Consider the following 26,930-nt stretch of genomic DNA (forward strand, 5'->3'; position numbering starts at 1 on the left):
GAGGATGAGAAGCTGTCTTGAGCTGGTAAGTTATGGTGAGTTAGAGTCATAGGAGAGCTCTAGCTCATAAAGGCCCTCTCAGCTCCTTTGCTGCTGTTATGGCTTGTGGCTTAAAGAGAACTGTATAAGCAAGTGTACCTTCGGCCTTGAGAATTCCCCATCTCACACTATAAAGTTACGATGGTGGGAAAATATGGCAATCCTATAATATATATAAAATAGGGCCTATATACACATACTTATTTATGTACATGACATGTATATAAGTACACAGATCGAGGGACATGAACCCACTGATGCAGTGTCCTATCCTCCTTTGTGTCACGCTGTAGCATTAGTGGGATTTTGAGCATGCATTCTGCCAGCTGTGCACTGGGTTTAACATTTCTCTTTCTTTCTCACTTTTCTCTGTCACTCTCTCCCAATCCACAGCTAATGGGTGAGAACGAACTCATGCAGACAGACCCATTAATCAGAAAGCATTGGGAAACCTCTCAGGAGCTCAGAAGAACAGGTTTCTGGCTGTTACTTGAAGGAAAGGCCTTGGAAATCTCCCCCATTCTTCACTCTCGACACTGAAATATCTGAAGTAGCTAAGACTGTAAATTACAAAAATATGAGATGAGGATAGGTAGCCTAAGACAAGTAAGTAGCAGATTGTTACTGATTTAGAGCCAACAGTACTTTGTATTTAATAGAATTTGTCTTGCATGCCAGAAGTGTTGAAGATCAGATTGAGAATTTAACTAATTCAATCTCAAACTAGTTAATTTGTGCAGCGCAACTGCTTTGTAGACGGTCTGGAACGCAGCTTATTTTTTTCGGTGAGCAGTCAGCAGTTGCTATGACTACACGTAACTAGGGAGATTTGTTTACATTAGCAACCGGACGTGCTTGGCAGCTGTCCCTGCGTAAACTAGCAAACATTTTGCCTTCTTTTTTATAGAAAAGTATTTACTTTTCAGTGAGACAAATGGACTCCAATACGTTATACTACTCTTTGGACCTCGTTTCTGGTAGCGGTTTAACTTTGAGCAGTGAGCAAAAAGCTGCCCTGCAGACTTCCCTGGTCATTCTGAAGAGGAACAACAAATTCAACCGTATCCTGTTTTGGGGCAAGATTCTGGGCATAAAGGGTGACTATTTCATTGCACAGGGGGTTTCAGAGGATGAGATGACGGATAAAAAGAGCCTTTACAGGTAAGAGGTACAAATGAAATAGTTTTAGAGCCTCTAGTCTATTTTACCACAGGAATATTATTATAGCTAGCTTGCATTTAGTTGATGTTGTCACTTGTGGCTTTGGAGTTGAGAACCATTCTCCTGTTCAATATGTTCTCTCTCTGTGTATGTGTGCCCTCTTGCCCACGTGTTTGTGTCCTCTCCATACTCCAGTTTCAACTGTGTGGACTGGCACCTGCTTCCCCCTGCCACTGAGGCCATGCTAGCAGAAGTGTCTGCTGCAGCAAAGGGTCGCTTCGTGGGAGACCCCTCACATGAGTATGAGCACACCGAGATACGGCGGCAAGGGGAGGGGGACGAGGCTGTGGAGGAGGAAATCATGGTGATGAAGAATGATATTGTTTAAATGTTGAGCTAATGGTGTTTTGCTTATAAATAAGTGTCAGTGATTAATGTGCAGTGACTGGATTCATATGACCGTCGTGACTGTGTGTGGTATTATTGCAGAAGAGTGAAGACTAGTTTGTTTGGATGTTTGGTAATGGTTGTTTGGTTTGTGTTGCAGATTAAGGTGAAAGAGGAGAAGAGGCTGGCCTCCACGGTCCACACCATTGATAAGGAGGTGTCTGTGGTCCCGCGCGGCGCCTTCATCAAGAGTCCCCATGGCCTGGTGCAGACCAACCGCAGCTTTGAGGGTAAAGCTAATTTTCAAAGTCATTAATGAAATGGATGGCTCCACGTAGAGTGTGGTGGTTCCCAGTTGAGAATGTGGTCTGACTGTGTGTGGAGAGATGGGACACAGCTGTGTGTGTTACTGCCTGGAAAGGATGACTCAGCTGTGTAGTTTTTAGCGCTGAGTGTGTCTGGGTGTGTTGGAAGTTGGAACCAGAATCCAGACCATCATTTATCACACACTGCACATTGTGCATGTGTGTCTGTAGTGTACACACACGTTTTAGTTTTTTTTTTTCTCATACAGACAGAATCATATCATGCTATCAGTTACTGAGTGAGTGAATGAGTGAGTCTGTGTGTGTTCTGTCTATTCTGCAGGTCTGTCCTCCTTGGAGGCGGGTAAACTCAGCTGCTTCCTGCACTTCACTGAGCCGCAGAAACTGAAGAAGAAATCCATCCTGGAGATGGCTGACCTCAACCCCTCCATCGACTTCCTGGATCCTTTGAGTGAGGATATCCCCAAAGGTAATAGAGTTCCAAATCTCTCACTACACCACTCCTTTACCAGGACCATTGTAACAGGTGCAGTCATCCTACCGTTCCTCCCATGGGATGGGTTTCCTTCCCACATGTTGTCTGTCTCTAGAAATAGAACCAGTTCCTTGAAAAGTACAGCACTTTTGTGGGAGACAAAAATGTAATACGAACATGAGATTACTAATGTTTGGCATGCTCTGATGGCTATGCACTATTATACTAGACTAGCCTTTTAATTGGCGCTAATGATAATTTGGGTTGGCAGTTGAGAGCCCAGTTTTTCTGTGAGGAAACTATCAAGGCATCCTCCTCTGCAGGGCCAGCTCTGGCCTTTTGGGGGCCCTAAGTGAGACTTGTCAAACACATCTATAAACAACAGTTACACCATACATATCTATACACACATCAATTACACAATACATAAGAAAGCAAACACAAAACGAACCAAATCTACCAACTTTAAGGACTTTTGGCGATCAATCCACATTATAGGTGCAAAAAAAAGAAACTCAGATTTACCTAACTCGTGGAGATTGAAGGGATCTCCAGGGTAAGCCATCCCTGACGGGTATTTGTTCACTCAGGTTCCCTTTATCTAATATTAGGTTTGGTTGAAGATCTGAAAACATTCAGTATCAAAAATATGCAAAAGTGGAGAAAATTAGAAAGGGCACAAATACTTTTTCACAGCACTGTATTTATAAGCGGGGCACCGTCCAAAGTAAGTATACATACACTACCAGTCAAAAGTTTGGACACATCTACTCATTCAAGGGTATTTCTTTATTTGTAAAACATTTTACATTGTAGAATAATAGTGAAGACATCAAAACTATGAAACAACACATATGGAATCATGTAGTAACCAAAAAAGTGTTAAACAAATCAAAATATATTTTATATTTAAGATTCTTCAAATAGCCACCCTTTGCCTTGCTGACAGCTTTGCACACTCTTGGCATTCTCTCAACCAGCTTCATGATGTAGTCACCTGGAATGCATTTCAATTAACAGGTGTGCCTTCTTAAAAGTTAATTTGTGGAATTTCTTTCCTTCTTAATGCGTTTGAGCCAATCAGTTGTGTTGTGACAAGGTAGGGGGGTATAAAGAAGATAGCCCTATTTGGTAAAATACCAAGTCCATATTATGGCAAGAACAGCTCAAATAAGCAAAGAGAAATGACAGTCCATCATTACTTTAAGACATGAAGGTTAGTCAATACGGGACATTTCAAGAACATGAAAGTTTCTTCAAGTGCAGTCGCAAAAACCATCAAGCGCTATGATGAAACTGGCTCTCATGAGGACCGCCAAAGGAATGGAAGACCCAGAGTTACCTCTGCTGCAGAGGATAAGTTCATTAGAGTTACCAGCCTCAGAAATTGCAGCCCAAGGAAATGCTTCACAGAGTTCAAGTAACAGATATATCTCAACATCAACTGTTCAGAGGGGACTGTGTGAATCAGGTCTTCATGGTCGAATTGCTGCAAAGAAACCACTACTAAAGGACACCAATAATAAGAAGAGACTTGCTTGGGCCAAGAAACACGAGCAATGGACATTAGACCGGTGGAAATGTGTCCTTTGGTCTGGAGTCCAAATTTGAGATTTTTTGTTCAAACCGCCTTGTCTTTGTGAGACGTGGTGTGGGTGAACGGATGATCTCTGCATGTGTAGTTCCCACCGTAAAGCATGGAGGAGGTGGTGTTATGGTGTGGGGGTGCTTTGCTGTTGACACTGTCTGTGATTTATTTAGAATTCAAGGCACACTTAACCAGCATGGCTACCACAGCATTCTGCAGCGATACGCCATCTCATCTGGTTTGGGCTTAGTGGGACTATCATTTGTTTTTCAACAGGACAATGACCCAACACACCTCCAGGCTGTGTAAGGGCTATTTTACCAAGAATGAGAGTGATGGAGTGCTGCATCAGATGACCTGGCCTCTACAATCCCCCAACGTCAACCCATTTGAGATGGTTTGGGATGAGTCGGATGGCAGAGTGAAGGAAAAGCAGCCAACAAGTGCTCAGCATATCTGGGAACTCCTTCAAGACTGTTGGAAAAGCATTCCAGGTTAAGCTGGTTGAGAGAACGCCAAGAGTGTGTAAAGCTGTAATCAAGGCAAAGGGTGGCTATTTGAAGAATCTCAAATATAAAATATATTTTGATTTGGGTAACACTTCTTTGGTACTACATGATTCCATAGTTTTGATGTCTTCACTATTATTCTACAATGTAAAAAATAGTAAAAATAAAGAAAATCCCTTGAATGAGTAGGTGTGTCCATACTTTTGACTGGTATTGTATATCATTAGAAACATTTTAACGTGATTTGGAAAATAAAATATACTTGGTTTTACCTGCATGAAGTACCAATTTCAGTTCAACAAAGGCTTTCTGCAGGAGAATAAAGACAGATTGAAGCTCTGACAGGGCCTGGTCAGCTGTGGGGGAAATAGCATACACCACAGTGTTATCTGCATACAGGTGAAAGTTACATTTTGTTTTTACAGATAAACCAATATTGTTAATGGAAATAGTGAAAAGAACCGGACCAAGAATCAATCCCTGTGGGACACCCTTTGTTATTTCCAGAAAATCTGATTTAACACCATCAGTAAATACACACTGTGTTCTGCCCTTTTCAAACCAGCTACATGCAGCCTGGTCCAGGCCAATTGATGAAAGCCTCTGAATAAGTAATGAGTGATCCACAGTGTCATCTAAACCAAACAATTAAAAACCAAAGAAGTAACAGAGATGGTGCTATGACCTGGTCTGAAACCAGACAACTGTGGGCCTATCTGCTAACAGCAGCTCCTGCCGTGGGTCAGTAGCGAGGACATGAGCAAGGCTTAATGGATAAACAGGCCAACAAATTGCCAATGGCTGCCTTGCTCTACTGATCATGGATCATTATCAGATGGAATATAGATTCTAGAAGATGGTTGAAGTATTCCCTGGGCAGTATTCAAACTACTTTTCAGTGCCCAATCTGGGATGGACTTGACAAAAAGCTTGCAGCCTTTCCCTTAAGATAGTCATATAGCGAACTTTTAGGTCAAGGCTTTGGGCCCACCACCTACAGTCACCATCTTTTTCACAAGCGAAGCAAACATGATTCAACCAGAAACCAAAACAGATGGCAAATGTAATACAGTACTGCACACTGAGTGTACAAAACATTAAGAACACTCTCCTAAATTTGTCTTGCCCATTCACCCTCTGAATGGCACACACACATAATCCATGTCTTAATTGTCTTCAAAATATTTTTTTAACCTGTCTCCTCCCCTTCACCGACTGAAGTGGATTTAACAAGTGACATCTATAAGGGATCATAGCTTTCTCAAGGTCAGTCTGTATATGGAAATAGCAGGTGTTCTTAATGTTTTGTACACTCAGTTTATAGCTGGATGATATCAAACTGTACTTTGTCTAAACAGACATGTATCACAATTTGTTTGTGGTGTGGGTGCTGTGGAAAAGTGATAGATACTGCTGTGTGTGTGTCCAGAGCCTCTGTCTAAAACATCACAGCTGTTCAATTCAAAGGGATGAGCATCTCTGTGGTGTGTGAATGAGTGTGCCTGTGCGTGCATGTTTGTATAGCTTTCCCAAACCAGCTTACATTACACAGCTGTCCCAGTGACAGCATCACCCTCACTGAGAACTCATTAACGGCCAGGCCTCAAGCCTTTGCTGGAGGGAGCGAGAGACCCAGACTAAAGACAGTCTCTAAGGAGAAAATGGTGGATCTCCACTAAAAGATGGGTGCTTTCCTCTGGGATCCCTGAGTAAAGCTACTCCTCTCACCACAGCGATCCTCCAGACTTGCCTGGAAGTATGTGGCAATACCCCTTCCATGCCTGTTCTCCTACTGGGTTCCTCCTTATGCTACATGTGAGTTTGAAACCGCCAGTGTGCGTTTCAGTGGAAAGTAGACTTATCTGGACACCATTGCTGAACAGCTTCTCAAATCACGTCATCATGGCAGGAGAGTGTCTTTGGGTCATGGAAGATGAATCCCACCCCGTAGACAAAGAGCATTGTGAAACACCTCCCAATAAACACAATTTCTGGAATCTATGTTTCTAGATAGCTCTTGCAAAATGTTTCATTTAATTTCCCACCCCATAGCATTGTGAAACTGAAATACGAGAGAAAAACAGTATATCAGAACAACAGACCCAATTTACTGAAATCGCTGTTCCTAGATAGCTCTGGCTCAAGGTTTTTCCTAGATAGCTCTGGCACAAGGTTTCATTTCATGTTTAATGCTTTGATAATTGTGAGGTTCCAGATTAATTAATGATTTCCAACAAGTCCTGGAGCCTTCTGATTAATGGTGCAGTGAATCTGTTGTGAGAATTCTGCTAGGCTCCCATTCAGCATTAAGTGTTCTCTGGCTATGGGTGATGGCCATGAGCAGACAGCTGCTCCGCCAGGCCACCCTGATATGTAGATTCAGGGAAAGGGCCTACTGAACCCTTCTAAATTATTGAGCTATCAGCCAACTGTTACCTTTTTGCTGTGTAGACTTCTTTACATAGGGAATAGTGGAGTCAGTTAATGAGGGAGTAATGTGAGACCTGTACATGGTCTCCGTTTATGAAAGGTCATGGAGGCGCAGCAGTTTGTGTGATAGTCTTCATAACCCATATATTTTTGAATGTGTAGGGTCGTGGAGCTTGCAGTTTGAGCGTGGCAGCACAGTGTGTGTGATCCGCAGTATGCTGTGGCTGGGCCTGACCTTTTTCCACGTACCCATGACCCCCCAGCATGGATACATCTACATGGGCGACGGACTCAAGAACCTGGACCTGCCCTTCATGCTTTAAAGAGCCAGTGAGATACATCTGAGCAAGCAGTGTTTCATCCCCACCCAAAACTGAGTTATATTTATGCAAGAGATGTTTCTTTCCTGTTATTTAAAGTAAATAAACAGAAACTAAAATCATTCATTGTTTGTGATTTACTTCCACATTCACTTCCTGCTAATAGGCCCAGTAAATGCTTACTCCCACACAGTAAACAGATGGTGGAGGGAGAGAAAGTAGATACGTTTTATTTGCACATCTGGGTTGCCTTGAAGTACACCATGTCAACATCCCACCTACATCGAAACAGTGTAACACTGACCCAATTGATCTTACAGTAAGGGCTCTATTCAATCTGTAAAGCTGAAGCGTTACAGATTCCGCAATAGAAATGTAAAGGTCATTCCCGATTGAGCCGACATATGCAGCGGTTACCGTGAATGCAGTCTCTGGTAAAGCGGGAACATTGCCTTTAAATTTCAATCACGCTGTAAAGCTGAACTGCCGCGATGCGGATTGAATAGAGCCCTAAATGTGGAGTTTTGAATAGTTTTGTTTCAGGGCATCTTCAAAGGTCAAATGACAGAATGGGTTTCTGGGTACTGCTCCGAATGACTCGTTCCAATGGGCAATGTCCACCAATAGACAAATAGGCTGGACAAAAACAGACGCTCCCCCAGCTTTTCCAATGGCTAGTTTTCAAAGTCAATGGAGTTCCAAATGGGCCAGGAGTACTACAAGGAAGGACGTCCAATAGAATTGTTGCACCCCATGTCTGTCCCACCCACACTGACTCCTGCTGCTGTGAGTTTACATGCCCCCAGGTCATCAATGTTTCAGGTAGAGGATTCCCTTGCCGTATTGTACGTTGTTTCTGAGAGCTGGGTGGTTGACAGAGATGCGGTTTTTACACCACTTCAGCTCCGCCCTATAGATGGGCTTCACCAAATCAATGAACCAGTGAGTCAGATATCTGATGCAACAACACAGGTGTGAGTTAGCCAGAGAGGGGATGCAGAAGAGTTAGTTGAAAGGTAATGTAATGAGAGGTCTAACAAGAAACAATACAGGTGTGAGAGGGTAGATACTGAGATACTGAAGGGGTCAAACACACTTGTTACCTGTTGAGCTGTGGCTTGGGCTTCTTTGGGATGTGTTCCTCTGGTAGAGTTGGTTTGTGATCTGGGAGCAGACCTGGAGTAGAAAAGAGAGTACTTTTACCACTTTGAAGAGAATACATTTCACAATAGTTGTGTATCCAGAGCAGACACCCACACACAGCATTGTACCTGCTCTGTGAGCCATCTGTACACAGATGGCGATCTTGCGGTGCGCCTGGGCACAGAGACTCTACAAGGCAAAATGCCTTCATCAGACCTGATGAACTGACTGAGCAACAGGACATCCTGACAAATACAAACACAGGGAATTGCTGTACGCCTGAGCTCATAGAACAGGCACACAAATTGCTGCTGCTGGCCACACATTTAACACCAGAAAGAGAGGTCCATATATACCCCAGCACACAGCGTGCTGCCATCTTGGAATTTTGACCTTCTTCTTCTCTGCTATAATGGCGTTTGCACAAATGCAATGTGTATGCCGTCGCCTACTGTAAAAAAAAAAAATATACGAAAAAGGACTGCGGTCAGAGTGCAGTATAACTGCAGTATGCGGCAAATACTGCGTCGAAAATAACACTGTAAATTTTTTTGCATTGTAACTGCAGTTAGAGTGCAGTATAACTGCAGTTATTCTGCAATTACAGCGTCCAAAATATCACAGTCGACTGCAGTTACTTCACTTTTACTGCAGTTTCAAAACTGCAATCTTTTTTTGTAAGGGAATGGAAAATAGATAAATCAAAAACCTATCCCATTCCTTCAGTAACATTCCATTCAAGATCACATCCCACAGGCTCAAGGGCCTGGGAGGGGCGAACATCTTCTGACAGTATTCCCTGCAATGTTTCAGCTGTTACCCAACTAGCACATTTGGTTCTTTGGAAGTTGTGGGAACGTATGTTTTTGGTTTCACATTGGTTGTGGAAATGAAGCCATACTTTTCCTGACCGGTAAAACTGAACGTTTTTTTAAACGTTCTGAGAACAGAAGTGAAAATGTTGCCTGTTCTGGGAATGTGTATTTTTAGGTTGCAGGGAAGTTCTGAGAACGTTTTATTCTGTTTCCTGGGAGGTTTTATTAAATTATAGGTTATTTGGAGGTTTTTTAATAACTTCCTTAAAACTTTAACTGAATTTTCAATAAGACTTCCGATAATACTGCTAGCTTTTTTGGGGTTAACTTTTTTGAACTCCAAGCACAGATAGCTCACGTGTAGCTCAGTTGGTAGAGCATGGCGTTTGCAACGCCAGGGTTGTGGGTTCGTTTCCCACGGGGGACAAGAATAAAAAATAAATAAAATAAAATGTATGCACTCACTCTGGAGTCGCTCTGGATAAGAGCGTCTGCTAAATGACAAAAAAATAAAAAAAAGATAGGACACATGGAAATTCATTTCCTTACGCATTAATCGTGCAAACACATTTATTTTTTAATGTGACACGACATCAGTGAGATTGAAACATATTACTTTCTGTTCTCTATCCTTGGAATTAGTCCATTGTGCCACCATGATGGAGCTAGCATGCCATGATTTTTATGCATACAAAGCTGTTCATTGTAGTCTATTCAAACAGACCCCATTTCAAAGGAAACAAGCACTCATTAAGATCAGGTGTGGCCAATTAGTGGGCTCGGCCAACACACCTGAACACACTTAACAAGATCGAGTTTTGTTGATGCTGAGAACAGAATGTCTATGTTTTTAAGTAAACATTGTAGAACATTCTCTGAAAGTTACTAAAGTTTCCTTGTGGTTTTTATGGAACGTTTTCATCATGTTCTGAGAACGGAATTTAGAGCTTTTTGATGTTAATGTCTACAATTCCATTTTTTAGAACATTCACAGAATATTGCCAAGAACTGACATGAAAGAGAACCATACATTCTCTGAACGTTCTGAAAACATTGCTTAAGTCACACCATTTTTGAGAACGTTCCCAGAATGTAGTAAAAAATTACGTTAAATAGAACCACATGGGAACTTGTGTGGAATGTTCTGTGGAAATACTGAAATTACCACAGAAGAACATTGTTTCTTAACGTTTTCGGAACAATATGAGAACATGACTTTAAATAGAACCATAAGTAAACCTGTAAGAAACGTTATGCTGAAGTACTGAAATTCCCACAGAATAACATTTCTTAACATTCTCGGGACTATTTGAAAACATTTCCAATGCCAAACCAGTTGGAGAACGTTCCTAGAACATTACCAAAATTGAAATTAAATGTAACCATGTTTGAACTTTTAGGTTGCATTCTGTTAAAGTAATGAAATACCAAGAAAACATATATTTTTTTAGCAAATTCATTAAATGTGCTTAGAATAATCCAAAGCCAAGCAACTGTGAGGGAAAAAAGTATTTGATCCCCTACTGGCTAGGCCACTCCAGGACCTTAATGTGCTTTTTCTTGAGCCACTACTTTGTTGCCTTGGCCGTGTGTTTTGGGTCATTGTCATGCTGGAATACCCATCCACGACCCATTTTCAATGCCCTGGCTGAGGGAAGGAGGTTCTCACACAAGATTTGACGGTACATGGCCCCGTCCATCGTCCCTTTGATGCGGTGAAGTTGTCCTGTCCCCTTAGCAGAAAAACACCCCCAAAGCATAATGTTTCCACCTCCATGTTTGACGGTGGGGATGGTGTTCTTGGGGTCATAGGCAGCATTCCTCCTCCTCCAAACACGGCGAGTTGAGAACTGGAAGGAATGGCGGCCAAAGGAGGTGTTGGCTTTGGGAATGACCAGTGAGATATACCTGCTGGAGCGCAGACTACGGGTGGGTGCTGCTATGGTGACCAATGAGCTAAGATAAGGCGGGGATTTGCCTAGCAGTGATTTATAGATGGCCTGGAGCCAGTGGGTTTGACGACGAACATGTAGTGAGTTGATGCCAAAGAGCTCGATTTTGGTCTCATCTGACCACAACACTTTCACCCAGTTCTCTGAATCATTCAGATGTTCATTGGCAAACTTAAGACAGCCCTGTATATGTGCTTTCTTGAGCAGGGGGACCTTGCGGGCGCTGCAGGATTTCAGTCCTTCACGGCGTAGTGTGTTACCAATTGTTTTCTTGGTGGCTATGGTCCCAGCTGCCTTGAGATCATTGCCAAGATCCTCTCGTGTAGTTCTGGGCTGATTCCTCACCGTTCTCATGATCATTGCAACTCCACGAGGTGAGATCTTGCATGGAGCCCCAGGCCGAGGGAGATTGACAGTTATTTTCTGTTTCTTCCATTTGCGAATAATCACACCAACTGTTGTCACCTTCTCACCAAGCTGCTTGGTGATGGTCTTGTAGCCCATTCCAGCCTTGTGTAGGTCTACAATCTTGTCCCTGACATCCTTGGAGAGCTCTTTGGTCTTGGCCATGGTGGAGAGTTTGGAATCTGATTGATTGATTGCTTCTGTGGACAGGTGTCTTTTATACAGGTAACAAACTGAGATTAGGTGCACTCCCTTTAAGAGTGTGCTCCTAATCTCAGCTCGTTACCTGTTAATAGACACCTGGGAGCCAGAAATCTTTGTGATTGAGAGGGGGTCAAATACTTATTTCCCTCATTAAAATCCATTTTCAATTTATAACATTTTTGACATGCGTTTTTCTGGATTATTTTGTTGTTATTCTGTCTCTCACTGTTCAAATAAACCGACCATTAAAATTATAGACTGATCATTTCTTTGTCAGTGGGCAAACGTACAAAATCAGCAGGGGATCAAATACTTTTTTCCCTCACTGTATCCTGCACCATTCCCAGAAAGTTGTGGGAAGGTAGTATGGAAAATACAGTAACCATTACAACCACGCTCTCACCAAGCTCTAAGAAACATGGTTCTCAGAACATTATCTGCTAGCTGGTTAGTTCCTGAAGACCCCAAAACCTTTCAGCCACAAATACAATTATGTCCAGTTTTTTGGACTTCTTGTTCGTTTGGGCAGTACAATTAATCACATGTGCATTAAACGCCACAAAATCAACCTTCTTCACGATCAATGTAACAGTTTCCCTCAACTGGTGAATAAACGCTTGAATCTCCACAGGCTGCGGGGTATCCACTGTCATAGCTTCCTCAGCTCCACTCTCTCCTTCAACTATTTCCTGCACCTCCATGTAGAAGACCTACTGGACAGACCGGACCTTAACCCATTCATATATCGTAATGCTAAACATTATATGTTTAGGAAACATTTGGAACTTTTATTTTCAAAAAACAAAAAGGTTAAATTACTACACACCTTTATAGGGTTAGGGTTCCTTCACAGCCATGTTACAGCGCTTGTTTACAGAAGAGAGGTGACCACTCTAATTAGCTATCTATAGTTTTTCCAAACACCTGTGTGTAACGAAAGAAGGATGCCAGAAATGTGTGGTAACTGTGTTAAAACCGGTTACAACAGTGTAGTAAGTGTATATTTAAAATGTGTTAAATTATTTTGATGTGATATGAAAGTAAAGGGCATTATGTTTCTACAACCGAATCGCAATTGATAATTGATTCACGTTTAGATGGAGTATTTGGCTGTTTTGGCTGCCAGAGTCAGTTTACTTCTAAACATAACATATAAGTGTTGTGTAATCAAACTTGTCTGTACGTGAGTAAAATAACTACTAACGGTGTATCTTTATGAAGACACATTTATTGCTAGCTTGACGTTGCTTCAGATTACAAGCCATGTGAGAGAGAGATGCTTTCCTCATGAACCCATACATTCCCACAGGCGCAGTGGTCTAAGGCACTGCATCGCAGTGCTAGCTGTGCCACTAGAGATCCTGGTTCGAATCCAGGCTCTGTCGTAGCCGGCCATGACCGGGAGACCCATGGGGCGGCACACAATTGGCCCGGCGTCGTCTAGGGTAGGGGAGGGAATGGCCGGCAGGAATGTAGCTCAGTTGGTAGAGCATGGCGTTTGCAACACCAGGGTTGTGGGTTCGATTCCCACGGGGGTATGAAAAATAGTATGAAAAAATAATGTATGCACTCACTAACTGTAAGTCGCTCTGGATAAGAGCGTCTGCTAAATGACAGAAAATGTAAATGAAAAAATTAGCATATGGCCAAACAGGATGCAGTATGCAAATAACACCACATCTCCCCTTTTCAGAGAACAAAGGATAGACTGCCTTTGTCTCAACAGACCTCAAATGATTATTCTGCCTTTATGTCGGTAGGTCTGTTCCTGCCTAGTTCTTCTGGAACATTTCAACATAGTCATGAACATAAAATATGTTCTGTAAACTTTAACCCAAAATTCATCTCTCATTTCTTTTAACACAAATCTACCCCACAGGTAAGTTAGAACTGTAACAACTTGACAGCTGTTGTTTTGTCTTTATTTGTTTTATTTTTAGCTCAGTCTTTTGTTCTTCTTGCTCTGACTTATAAGTCCAGTCTTTGAGGTTTAACTATTGCTCTCCCAGACCTTGTTCTGGGTATAGCAGGTACATCCATGATTACCTTGGGTGTTGGTGGATCTGGCAATGCGGTGTGTCGGAGTGGTGAAGAGACTTGAATCTTCTCCTGCGTAGTGTTATTGTTCTCAGGTCCATCCATAGGGATGAGGTGGTCTGTTCCTGCGGACAGACCGGTGTGGAACTTCCACCATATAGGATCGTGGTGCTGCATGTTCCCTCAGCACTGTTCCTGTGACTTTTTGAGTCAGTCACCCACACCTGTTTTCCAGGTGGGAGTCTGCTGACGTCGCTGACTCTGTGACTCTTGTTGAAGCGCTGCTGATCCGCACTCCTTTTCTCCTTTTCCTTTGAGCTGAGCGCAGCTGTGTTTGGGAGTGATGGGTCTAGCAGCGATGGGAGTGTTGGCACTGTGGTACGAAGCTGTCGTCCCATCAGCAGTTGCGCCGGGCTGAAGCCATTCTAGAGTGGAGTTGACCGATTGGCCAGCAAAGCAAGGTAAGGGTCAGCTGCTTTCTTGAGGAGGTTCTTCACTGTCTAAACATGGCGTTCCGCCTCTCTGTTGCTTTGCGGGAACTTTGGACTGCTGGTGAAATGGCAAAATCCATACTCTGCAGCGATGTCAGAAAGGGGTCTTCCAGAGAACTGAGGCCCATTGTCCATAACTAGGACCTCAGGTACCCAATGGCGGTCGAAGATGGACTTCAGATGAACTACAACGTCCGCAGACTTTGTTAGTGACAGGTTTGCGATTTCCACATACCTTGAGAAGTAGTCCACCACTAGCAGGTAGGTGGTGCTTTTCAGAGTGAACATGTCCGCTCCCAGTCTTTGCCAGGGTCTCTCAGGAGGTTGTGATGGTATGAGTGGTTCTGTGTGGTTTGTGCACTCTTTGATGCATGTCCTGCAGTTAAGCACAAGTTAGTTCAGTTGCTGGCTGAGTGCAGGCCACCACACAGCCTGTTGTGCACGTTCTCTGTACTTGACCACACCTTGATGACCCTCGTGCAGCTTAGCTCTCAACCTGTTCCACTACAGCCCGTCGGTGAGAATGGGGGCGTGCTCAGTCCTCTTTTTCTTCCTGTAGTCCATAATCATCTCCTTTGTCTTGATCACGTTGAGGGAGAGGTTGTTATCCTGGCACCACACTGCCAGGTCTCTGACCTCCTCCCTATAGGCTGTCTCATCTTTGTCGGTGATCAGGCCTACCACTGTTGTGTCGTCGGCAAACTTAATAATGGTGTTGGAGTCGTGCCTGGCCATGCAGTCATGGGTGAACAGGGAGTACAGGAGGGGACTGAGCACGCACCCCTGAGGGGCCCCCGTGTTGAGGATCAGTGTGGCAGATGTGTTGTTACCTACCCTTACCACCTGGGGGTGGCCCGTCAGGAAGTCCAGGATCCAGTTGCAGAGGGAGGTGTTTAGTCCCAGGGTCCTTAGCTTAGTGATGAGCTTTGAGAGCACTATGGTGTTGAATGCTGAGCTGTAGTCAATGAATAGCATTCTCACGTAGGTGTTCCTCTTGTCCAGGTGGGAAAGGGCAGTGTGGAGTGCAATAGAGATTGCATCATCTGTGGATCTGTTGGGCCGGTATGCAAATTGGAGTGGGTCTAGGGTTTCTGGGATAATGGTGTTGATGTGAGCCATGACCAGCCTTTCAAAGCACTTCATGGCTACAGATGTGAGTGCTACGGGTCGGTAGTCATTTAGGCAGGTTATCTTAGTGTTCTTGGGCACAGGGACTATGGTGGTCTGCTTGAAACTGTAGCCATGACTCAGTCAGGGACATGTTAAAGGTCTTACTCACATCGGCTACAGAGAGCGTGATCACATAGTCATCCAGAACAGCTGATGCTCTCATGCATGCTTCAGTGTTGCTTGCTTGTCATAGAAGTGATTTAGCTCGTCTGATAGGCAGTATGAAAATGTATGCACTCACTAACTGTAAGTCGCTCTGGATAAGAGCGTCTGCTAAATGACTAAAATGTAAATGTGTCACTGGGCAGCTCGTGACTGTGCTTCCCTTTGTAGTCTGTAATAGTTTTCAAGCCCTGCCACATCCAACGAGCGTCAGAGCCGGTGTAGTACAATTCAATCTTAGTCCTGTATTGACTCTTTGCCTGTTTGATGGTTTGTCGGAGGGCATAGCGGGATTTCTTATAAGCTTCCGGGTTAGAGTCCTGCTCCTTGAAAGCGGCAGCTCTACCCTTTAGCTCAGTGCGGATGTTGCCTGTGATCCATGGCTTCTAGTTGGGGTATTTATGTACGGTCACTGTGGGGACGACGTCATCGATGCACTTATTGATGAAGCCAGTGACTGATGTGGTGTACTCCTCAATGATATTGGAAGAATCCCGGAACATATTCCAGTCTGTGCTAGCAAAACAGTCCTGTAGTTTAGCATCTGCGTCATCTGACCACTTCCTTATTAACCGAGTCACTGGTGCTTCCTGCTTTAGTTTTAGCTTATAAGCAGGAATCAGGAGGATAGAGTTATGGTCAGATTTGCCAAATGGAGGGCGAGGGAGAGCTTTGTACGGGTCTCTGTGTGTGGAGTAAAGGTGGTCTAGAGTTTATTTTCCTCTGGTTGCACATTTAACATGCTGGTAGAAATTAGGTAGAACGGATTTAAGTTTCCCTGCATTAAAGTCCCCGGCCACTAGGAGCGCTGCCTCTGGATGAGTACTTATGGCCTTATACAGCTCATTGAGTGCGATCTTAGTGTCAGCATCGGTTTGTGGTGGTAAATAGACAGCTCCGAAAGATATAGATGAAAACTCTCTTGGTAAATAGTGTGGTCTACAGCCTATTATTAAATGTTTTTGTCATTTAGCAGACGCTCTTATCCAGAGAAACTTACAGTTAGTGAGTGCATACATTTTCATACTTATCATGAAATACTCTACCTCAGGCGAGCAAAACCTCGAGACTTCCTTAGTATTAGATTTTATGCACCAGCTGTTGTTTACAAATATACACCGCCACCCCTTGTCTTACCGGAGTCAGCCGTTCTATCCTGCCGATGTAGCGTATATCCCGCCAGCTGTATGTTATCCATGTCATCGTTCAGCCACGACTCAGTGAAACATAAGATATTACAGTTTTTAATGTCCCGTTGGTAGGATAACCTTAATCTTAGGTCGTCCAATTTATTTTCAAATGATTGAACATTGGCTAATAGGATTGATGGAAGAGGCAGTTTACTCGCTCGCCGTCGGATCCTTACAAGGCACCCCAACCTACGTCCACGATATCTCTGTCTCTTTCTCATGCGAATGAGGGGGATTTGGGCCTTGTCGGGTGTCTGTAGGATATCCTTCGCATTCGACTCGTTGAAGAAAAAATCTTTGTCCAATACGAGGTGAGTAATCGCTGACCTGATATCCAGAAGCTATTTTTTGGTCATAAGAGACGGTGGCAGACATTATGTACAGAATACATTTACAAATAATGCAAAAAAACACACACAATAGTACACTTTTTTAGAGGGCTGTAAAACGGCAGCCATCTTCTCCGGCGGCATTATAACATTAATGTGATGAAGGTTGTTAGCTTAACTGACTCCTCGGCTAGCGGGATCTGCCAGAAGCCCATGTTCGCATCTCTACACACTGACTCATTGAGACTGGTGTAATAGACACATATCCGCACATCCCCGTTCTTTGGGACAACCACCATGCCGGCGCACCAGTCTGTGGGCTCCTCCACTCTGGTGACAACCTTGAACCCTTGCATGCGCTCTAGCTTTTTCTTTATTTTTGGCAGCAATGTCAGATTAATCCGTTGTGGAGTGTGGAGTGAGTAGGGCTCTGCGCTGGGTTTCAGCTTGATGGTATATGGTTGTTGTGCTGTGCCAAGACCGCTGCACAGCTTTGGATAGCTTTCTTTCAGTGTCTGTAAATCAATGCTGTCAAGTCGAGCAACTAGCTCAAGCTTTGTGATAGCTGGTCTGCCTAGTAAAGCTGTGTGTAGATCTCTGATGACATACACGTCCTCCAGTGTCTCCTTTTCTCCCTTTAGTAGAACCACACTTGCGACACCGATCACGTCCAGCGGTGCTCTTCCTGGTCCTAGCAGAGGTTTTGTTGGTTTTTGCAGAGTTGGCTTGCTGGTTCCTGCAAAAATGTGATTGAACACATTGTCTGGGATAACAGTCACATCGGCACCCTTGTCTATTTTGAATTTCACATTTCTGTCCATCATTTGAATGTCAATCATCCATGGGTCACCTCCTGTTGTTATTGTTCCTAGGAAAATGCTATCATCCTCTTCTTCAACCTCGTTTAAGGCTCTTGATGACATACACACACGTTGGTAATGTCCCTTTTTCCCACAGGAGTGACACACTACTTCATTAGCTGCACACTGTGCTCTTGGATATGCAGGGATTTTGCCACAGTTTCGACACTTTGACTACTTTTTATCATTAGCAATACCATTTCAATGGCTAGCTTTCTCAAGCTGGAATGTCTGTTTCCACTGGCTGTCTTTTTGCATAACTCTATCCACTGATCATACCTCTTTTGTTGTTACTGTGTCACCTCGCAGGCATCTTTGCTGCTTTTTCACTTCTTCAGTTTGCCTTGCCATCTCAATGGCTCTTTCTAGCATGAGATCTTTATCTAGCTGCATACGTTCTGACACACGCATGTCTGCTAACCCAACGACTAGCCTGTCTCTAATTAGTTCATCATGCAAAAGTCCATAGTTGCAATACATTGCTAGGGCATATAAGGCTGTGACAAAAGAATCCACTGTTTCATTTTCCTCCTGTCTCCACATGTTAAAGCGGGCTCTCTCATAGATCACGTTTTTTTTTCACAATAAAGAATGCATGAAATCCGTCTCTTATTTGTCCATACTGTTTTTGCTCGAGTTCGTTTAGGTTTACACCCCTCAAAACGTAATCTGCTTCGTCGTCCATACAGTACATGAGCGTGTTTACCTGGTTCTCCTCGGTAGATGTGTGAAGATTACTCGCCTGACGAAAGTGCTCGAACCTCCTAATCCATTTGGTCCATTCTTGAGGTTTAGAAAAATAAAACGGCTCCGGCGGCTGTATACTAAAGGTAGCACTTGGGCCTGTATGCGCAAGTTTCTGTGCCCCTCCCGCTGCACCTTGCATGGGTGGCTGGCCTCTTCCTCTACCCACTGCAGCCGGTGGCTGCTGCGCTTCTCCCGCAACGTCTTCCATGATGATTGGCCTCCTCGATTTTCTTCCCAAAACTTTTCAACCCAGTACTGTAAGCTAAACTCTGTTAGTAAATACACTCATTCTAGTCCACTTCTGACACCACGTCGTGTAATCAAACTTGTCTGTACGTGAGTAAAACACAGTAACTACTAACAGTGTATCTTTATGAAGGCACATTTATTGCTAACTTGACGTGGCTTCACATTACAAGCCACATGAGAGAGAGATGCTTTCCTCATTAGCATATGGCCAATCAGAATGCAAAATGCAAATAGCACCACAATAAGGTCCTTGGATGTGAAAGGAGTAGGCCTAGACTTTAGCAGTACATTCTTGGGCTATCCAGACCCTTGCTACTTCAAACTCCTTCGCCCTAGCAGGGCACTCTGGGAATTCAGGAAAGTGAATTCCACCACAATTGCAACACCGTACATCATCAGATTACTCAACTGCATATTGATTCTGTCTGCACACACTTGATACATGGCCATAACCTTTGCAATTTCGGCACTGCAACAGTTTATTCACGAACGCTCTCACCGTCTATCTCACATATACCATCTTTACATTTGTAGGCAGACCCATGTGCGCTTGATGGTGTTTGACAGTTTGACCCAGGCCGCTGGAGGTTGGGGTCCCAGGGCATGTGCCCTGCTTGCCCGGTCGGTTTAAGAACTTTGTGATTATGGTGGCCCATAGGACAATTGTGTCCTACTCATATGATGTGCTGTACGAGTTTTGCTGTTTAAAAAATATGGGTTGGTTGTAGCTTCGAAGGACCATTCAAAATAGGGGAAAACTTAGGTGCTGGTTTCAGGCCAGTAGTAACCACCACATAATGTTTTTAATGAAGATCCACTCACACACATACAACACCACTCTCTCTGAAACTAATTGTTGCGCAGTGGTCTAAGGCACTGCATCGCAGGGCTAGCTGTGCCACTAGAGATCCTGGTTCGAGTCCAGGCTCTGTCGCAGCCGGCCGCAACCGGGAGACCCATGGGCAGCGCACAATTGGTCCAGGGGAGGGTTTGGCCGGCAGGGATGTGGGTTCGTTTCCCACGGGGGGCCAGTATGAAAAAAATATAAATAATAATAAACGTATGCATTCACTAACTGTAAGTCGCTCTTGATAAGAGCGTCTGCTAAATGACTAAAATGTAAATGTAAAATGTAAATTTTGCTGCACCCACAATCAAACAGGTATTGTCAACAGGAGGTAGAGTGAGCAGGTAGGGAAATGGTTAGTGGTCATCAGGATGGAAAACTACTGATTAACTGTCGTGCTGTGCTGGGGTCCTACTCTAAAAGTCCTGGGAGTAAAGGCTTCTGATTGGTTACTAAAATAATGATTGGTGTGACTTTATTCCAGTAAGAAAACTAAAAGCAGTTGGGTCTTGTGAATAGAAGACCAGGAGCTGGCCATTTTTACACTATTTCAAATGGTCATATTGGTCAGGTCACTAGCTGCCACACTGACCAAACTGGAGAAAACCCAGAGCAAACATACCTCAAAGACAGTGGCATAGCACAGTTTCACGGAGCCCCCCGCAAGGTCCGAGCACGATTAAATGTTCCAGGGAAAATTTTGTTAGCATTTAGTTTTTCTAGATTTAGAACATAAAACAACATTTATAAAGCAAGCATTATCCCTTAGGTCTAGCATAGCAAATACTGCAATTGTTTAAGCATATGTTGAAGAACAGTGATTAAAATACCTTTTCTGAATATTGACAAAAAAATATTGACTCCATCAGTGACGGAGTTGACAATTCAATGACGGAGTTGACAACAGATTCTCATAACAGACTTATTTTTGCTTTCAAAAATTTGTAAAATATGAACAATTATTCATTTGAAAATCCCCAATAAAAACAACCATTCTATCAGATCTTTCAGCACTCTGAGGGAGTTGCAATTTCGTTTTTCCTCATGTGCTTTATGACTAAAACCGAATTAAATGTAACATATTTGAACCAAAATTCATATTCTATCAGGCAGATGGAGTTGACCGTTTATGGTCGTGACCATGGTGATTCCAATATTGTTTGTAGAGAACTTTACAGACCAAGAGTGGGCTTGTTGCACTACAGTGGCTTGCGAAAGTATTCACCCCCCTTGGCATTTTTCCTATTTTATTGCCTTACAACCTGGAATTAAAATGGATTTTTGGGGGGTTTGTATCATTTGATTTACACAACATGCCTACCACTTTGAAGATGCAATTTTTTGGGGGGTGAAACTAACAAGTCAATACTTTGTAGAGCCACCTTTTGCAACAATTACAGCTGCAAGTCTCTTGGGGTATGTCTCTATAAGCTTGGCACATCTAGCCACTGGGATTTTGGCCCATTCTTCAAGGCAAAACTGCTCCAGCTCCTTCAATCAGGATGGGTTCCGCTGGTGTACAGCAATCTTTAAGTCATACCACAGATTCTCAATTGGATTGAGGTCTGGGCTTTGACTAGGCCATTCCAAGACATTTAAATGTTTCTCTTTAAACCACTCAAGTGTTGCTTTAGCAGTATGCTTAGGGTCATTGTCCTGCTGGAAGGTGAACCTCCGTCCCAGTCTCAAATCTCTGGAAGACTGAAACAGGTTTCCCTCAAGAATTTCCCTGTATTTAGAGCCATCCATCATTCCTTCAATTCTGACCAGTTTCCCAGTCCCTGCCGATGAAAAACATCCCCACAGCATGATGCTGCCACCACCATGCTTCACTGTGGGCATGGTGTTCTCGGGGTGATGAGAGGTGTTGGGTTTGCGCCAGACATAGCGTTTTCCTTGATGGCCAAAAAGCTCAATTTGACCAGAGTACCTTCTTCCATATGTTTGGGGAGTCTCCCACATGCCTTTTGGTGAACACCAAACGTGTTTGCTTATTTTTTTCTTTAAGCAATGGCTTTTCTCTGGCCACTCTTCCGTAAAGCCCAGCTCTGTGGAGTGTAAAGTGGTCCTATGGACAGATACTCCAATCTCCGCTGTGGAGCTTTGAAGCTCCTTCAGGGTTATCTTTGGTCTCTTTGTTGCCTCTGATTAATGCCCTCCTTGCCTGGTCTGTGAGTTTTGGTGGGCGGCCCTCTCTTGGCAGGTTTGTTGTGGTGCCATATTCTTTCCATTTTTTTAAATAATGGATTTAATTGTGCTCCGTGGGATGTTCAAAGTTTCTGATATTTTTTTTAGAACCCAACCCTGATCTGTACTTCTCCACAACTTTGTCCCTAACCTGTTTGGAGAGCTCCTTGGTCTTCATGGTGCCGCTTGCTTTGTGGTGCCCCTTGCTTAGTGGTGTTGCAGACTCTGGGGCCTTTCAGAACAGGTGTATATATATATACTGAGATCATGTGACAGATTATTTGAAACTTAGATTGCACACAGGTGGACTTTATTTAACTAATTATGTGACTTCTGAAGGTAATTGGTTGCACCAGATCTTATTTAGGGGCTTCATAACAAAGGGGGTGAAACATGTGCACGCACCACTTTTCCATCATTGATTTTTTAGAATTTTTTTCATCAAGTTATATTTTTAATTTCACTTCACCAATTTGGACTATTTTTGTGTATGTCCATTATATGAAATCCAAATAAATCCCATTTAAATTACAGGTTGTAATGCAACAAAATAGGAAAAACGCCAAGGGGGATGAATACTTTTGCAAGGCACTGTATACAGAGAGACACAGATGTACTGCAAGTTCCTTAATATGTTGGCTCTATATGTAATAGCAATTAACACTTATGAGTGACAGACAGAGAGAGAGACAATAGAGGAGCACAAGGAGAAGCAAAGACAGACAGACATACAGACAGACAGAGACAGAGTGACAGCAGAGAAGATGCAGAGACAGACTGCGCAACAGGGAGGCAACAGAGGCACAGTTATAGTGGTGAGTATCTCCAGTGGTGCTTTCACATGCTGTATTTTTCTTAAACATGAGCTGGTTAAAAAGAGCTGGTTAAAAAAGGAGGAGGGCTATATTTCACCGGTCACTGGCACAGTAAAAGTTGAGAAATGCTGTACTATAGTTGCCTATGTTATGTGTTGGTAGCATTACTACCTGTGTGTGTAAGTAGCGCACGCGTACGCTGATCTGAGCTGGTGTGGCTGAAAGGCCTTGGCTGAATTTTTGTTTCAATCCGCCCTTGGAAACATGATGTTCAGTACCATGAGGCAAAGTAGCAAACCAAATTATTTGCTGTTTTTCTAACTTTAACCTACCTTTGACATATTATCAGTCATATCAGACTGGTCTAAAGGACACGACATAGGCTTTTTGTTTTTTGTCCTAAGACATTTAGGAATGAAACAAGTAGAATCTGGTGTCTTCTTGCCACAATAACTCCACTGTGGCTCCATTTCACCATGTGTCTCTGTTGTACAGTAGGCCCTATCTACTGTATCTGCTTGATTTTAGAAGAGAGGAGAAAGAGATGTTCTGTATGTGCTGGTGGTGCCTCTGTGACAGGCATATTATCGCTTGCTGTTGACATGGAGATGAAATCAACGTATTTACAGAGGGTTTTTTGTAGGAGCAAGGTAGTGATGTTTGTTGTCATAGCAATAACGCACACTTTTCCTCTCAATGGCACCAGTCCATAGGACTATTCTACTCTGTGATGTTACCTTGAAATCTAATCAGTGACCACAAAACATTCCTCAGTGATAGGATTTGTAAAAATGATTTAGGCCTATTTTTGGGCCTATTTAAGACAAGGCAGGCACCAAACACCTTTACCACCACACAACAATATTTCAGTTTATGTTGGATCTTTGTCATGGCATATTAGGCTATGCTCTTCAGTAAGCACAGCTGACTTTTACACATCTTTTTTCAAGTACTATTTAAAAGGGCACTTTAAGTTCTATATGCAGATACCTCTTGAAGGGAAATCTGATGAAATGCATAGCCTTGAAGTGGGACAGGGTCTTGCATGTACTCAAATCATGTTACTACTTCAGCATGAGCTAAAACTTCCTGCCCCACTTCACATCCCTCTATATTTACGATCGGTCATGTAAAGGAAGCACGGCATTTCCAAATGTGTGCAGCGAATGTAGACTGTGATTGGTACCCATGTGAGGATATAACTCCAAATATATCAACATGTGCCCATGCAAGGGAAAGGTTCTGTAATGTACAGTGGCTTGCGAAAGTATTCACCCCCCTTGGCATTTGTCCTATATTGTTGCCTTACAACCTGGAATTAAAATTGATTTTGGGGGGGGTTGTATCATTTGATTTACACAACATGCCTACCACTTTGAAGATGCAAAATATTTGTTATTGTGAAACAAACAAGAAATGAGACTAATAAACAGAACTTGAGCGGGCATAACTATTCACCCCCCCAAAGTCAATACTTTGTAGAGCCAACTTTTGCAGCAATTACAGCTGCAAGTCTCTTGGGGTATGTCTCTATAAGCTTGGCACATCTAGCCACTGGGATTTTTGCCCATTCTTCAAGGCAAAATTGCTCCAGCTCCTTCAAGTTGGATGGGTTCTGCTGGTGTACAGCAATCTTTAAGTCATATCACAGATTCTCAATTGGATTGAGGTCTGGGCTTTAACTAGGCCATTCCAAGACATTTAAATGTTTCCCTTTAAACCACTCGAGTGTTGCTTTAGCAGTATGCTTAGGGTCATTGTCCTGCTGGAAGGTGAACCTCTGTCCCAGTCTGAAATCTCCGGAAGACTGAAACAGGTTTCCCTCAAGAACTTCCCTGTATTTAGCGCCACCATCATTCCTTCAATTCTGACCAGTTTCCCAGTCCCTGCCGATGAAAAACATCCCCACAGCATGATGCTGCCACCACCATGCTTCACTGTGGGCATGGTGTTCTCGGGGTGATGAGAGGTGTTGGGTTTGCGCCAGACATAGCGTTTTCCTTGATGGCCAAAAAGCTCAATTTGACCAGAGTACCTTCTTCCATATGTTTGGGGAGTCTCCCACATGCCTTTTGGCGAACACCAAACGTGTTTGCTTATTTTTTTCTTTAAGCAATGGCTTTTCTCTGGCCACTCTTCCGTAAAGCCCAGCTCTGTGGAGTGTACGGCTTAAAGTGGTCCTATGGACAGATACTCCAATCTCCGCTGTGGAGCTTTGAAGCTCCTTCAGGGTTATCTTTGGTCTCTTTGTTGCCTCTGATTAATGCCCTCCTTGCCTGGTCTGTGAGTTTTGGTGGGCGGCCCTCTCTTGGCAGGTTTGTTGTGGTGCCATATTCTTTCAATTTTTTTAAATAATGGATTTAATTGTGCTCCGTGGGATGTTCAAAGTTTCTGATATTTTTTTTAGAACCCAACCCTGATCTGTACTTCTCCACAACTTTGTCCCTAACCTGTTTGGAGAGCTCCTTGGTCTTCATGGTGCCGCTTGCTTTGTGGTGCCCCTTGCTTAGTGGTGTTGCAGACTCTGGGGCCTTTCAGAACAGGTACAGTGGGGAAAAAAAGTATTTAGTCAGCCACCAATTGTGCAAGTTCTCCCACTTAAAAAGATGAGAGAGGCCTGTCATTTTCATCATAGGTACACGTCAACTATGACAGACAAATTGAGAATTTTTTTTCCAGAAAATCACATTGTAGGATTTTTTATGAAGTTATTTGCAAATTATGGTGGAAAATAAGTATTTGGTCACCTACAAACAAGCAAGATTTCTGGCTCTCACAGACCTGTAACTTCCTCTTTAAGAGGCTCCTCTGTCCTCCACTCGTTACCTGTATTAATGGCACCTGTTTGAACTTGTTATCAGTATAAAAGACACCTGTCCACAACCTCAAACAGTCACACTCCAAACTCCACTATGGTCAAGACCAAAGAGCTGTCAAAGGACACCAGAAACAAAATTGTAGACCTGCACCAGGCTGGGAAGACTGAATCTGCAATAGGTAAGCAGCTTGGTTTGAAGAAATCAACTGTGGGAGCAATTATTAGGAAATGGAAGACATACAAGACCACTGATAATCTCCCTCGATCTGGGGCTCCACGCAAGATCTCACCCCGTGGGGTCAAAATGATCACAAGAACGGTGAGCAAAAATCCCAGAACCACACGGGGGGACCTAGTGAATGACCTGCAGAGAGCTGGGACCAAAGTAACAAAGCCTACCATCAGTAACACACTACTCCGCCAGGGACTCAAATCCTGCATTGCCAGACGTGTCCCCCTGCTTAAGCCAGTACATGTCCAGGCCCGTGTGAAGTTTGCTAGAGTGCATTTGGATGATCCAGAAGAGGATTGGGAGAATGTCATATGGTCAGATGAAACCAAAATATAACTTTTTTGTAAAAACTCAACTCATCGTGTTTGGAGGACAAAGAATGCTGAGTTGCATCCAAAGAACACCATACCTACTGTGAAGCATGGGGGTGGAAACTTCATGCTTTGGGGCTGTTTTTCTGCAAAGGGACCAGGACGACTGATCCGTGTAAAGGAAAGAATGAATGGGGCCATGTATCGTGAGATTTTGAGTGAAAACCTCCTTCCATCAGCAAGGGCATTGAAGATGAAACGTGGCTGGGTCTTTTAGCATGACAATGATCCCAAACACACCTCCCGGGCAACGAAGGAGTGGCTTCGTAAGAAGCATTTCAAGGTCCTGGAGTGGCCTAGCCAGTCTCCAGATCTCAACCCCATAGAAAATCTTTGGAGGGAGTTGAAAGTCCGTGTTGCCCAGCGACAGCCCCAAAACATCACTGCTCTAAAAGAGATCTGCATGGAGGAATGGGCCAAAATACCAGCAACAGTGTGTGAAAACCTTATGAAGACTTACAGAAAACGTTTGACCTGTGTCATTGCCAACAAGGGGTATATAACAAAGTATTGAGAAACTTTTGTTATTGACCAAATACTTATTTTCCACCATAATTTGCAAATAAATTCATAAAAAATCCTACAATGTGATTTTCTGGAATTTATTTTCTCATTTTGTCTGTCATAGTTGACATGTACCTATGATGAAAATTACAGGCCTCTCTCATCTT

At 43.3% G+C, this 26,930-nt stretch overlaps 1 protein-coding gene across 1 annotated transcript; it reads left to right on the forward strand.

Annotated features, from left to right (window-relative positions):
- Window positions 1–973: 973 nt before the first annotated feature.
- On the forward strand, window positions 974–7,303 carry LOC311106393 (radial spoke head protein 9 homolog; the record flags this gene model as incomplete). Its single annotated transcript, XM_084148727.1, has 5 exons — window positions 974–1,200; window positions 1,396–1,564; window positions 1,748–1,877; window positions 2,236–2,382; window positions 7,078–7,303. 5 exons carry the CDS (start codon window positions 974–976, stop codon window positions 7,236–7,238), a joined length of 834 nt encoding a protein of 277 aa, XP_084004853.1. The 3' UTR covers window positions 7,239–7,303.
- Between the last annotated feature and the right edge of the window lie 19,627 nt (window positions 7,304–26,930).

The sequence above is a fragment of the Coregonus lavaretus genome (genome assembly GCF_964263955.1).
Source record: "Coregonus lavaretus genome assembly, chromosome: 31".
NCBI lineage: Eukaryota > Metazoa > Chordata > Actinopteri > Salmoniformes > Salmonidae > Coregonus > Coregonus lavaretus.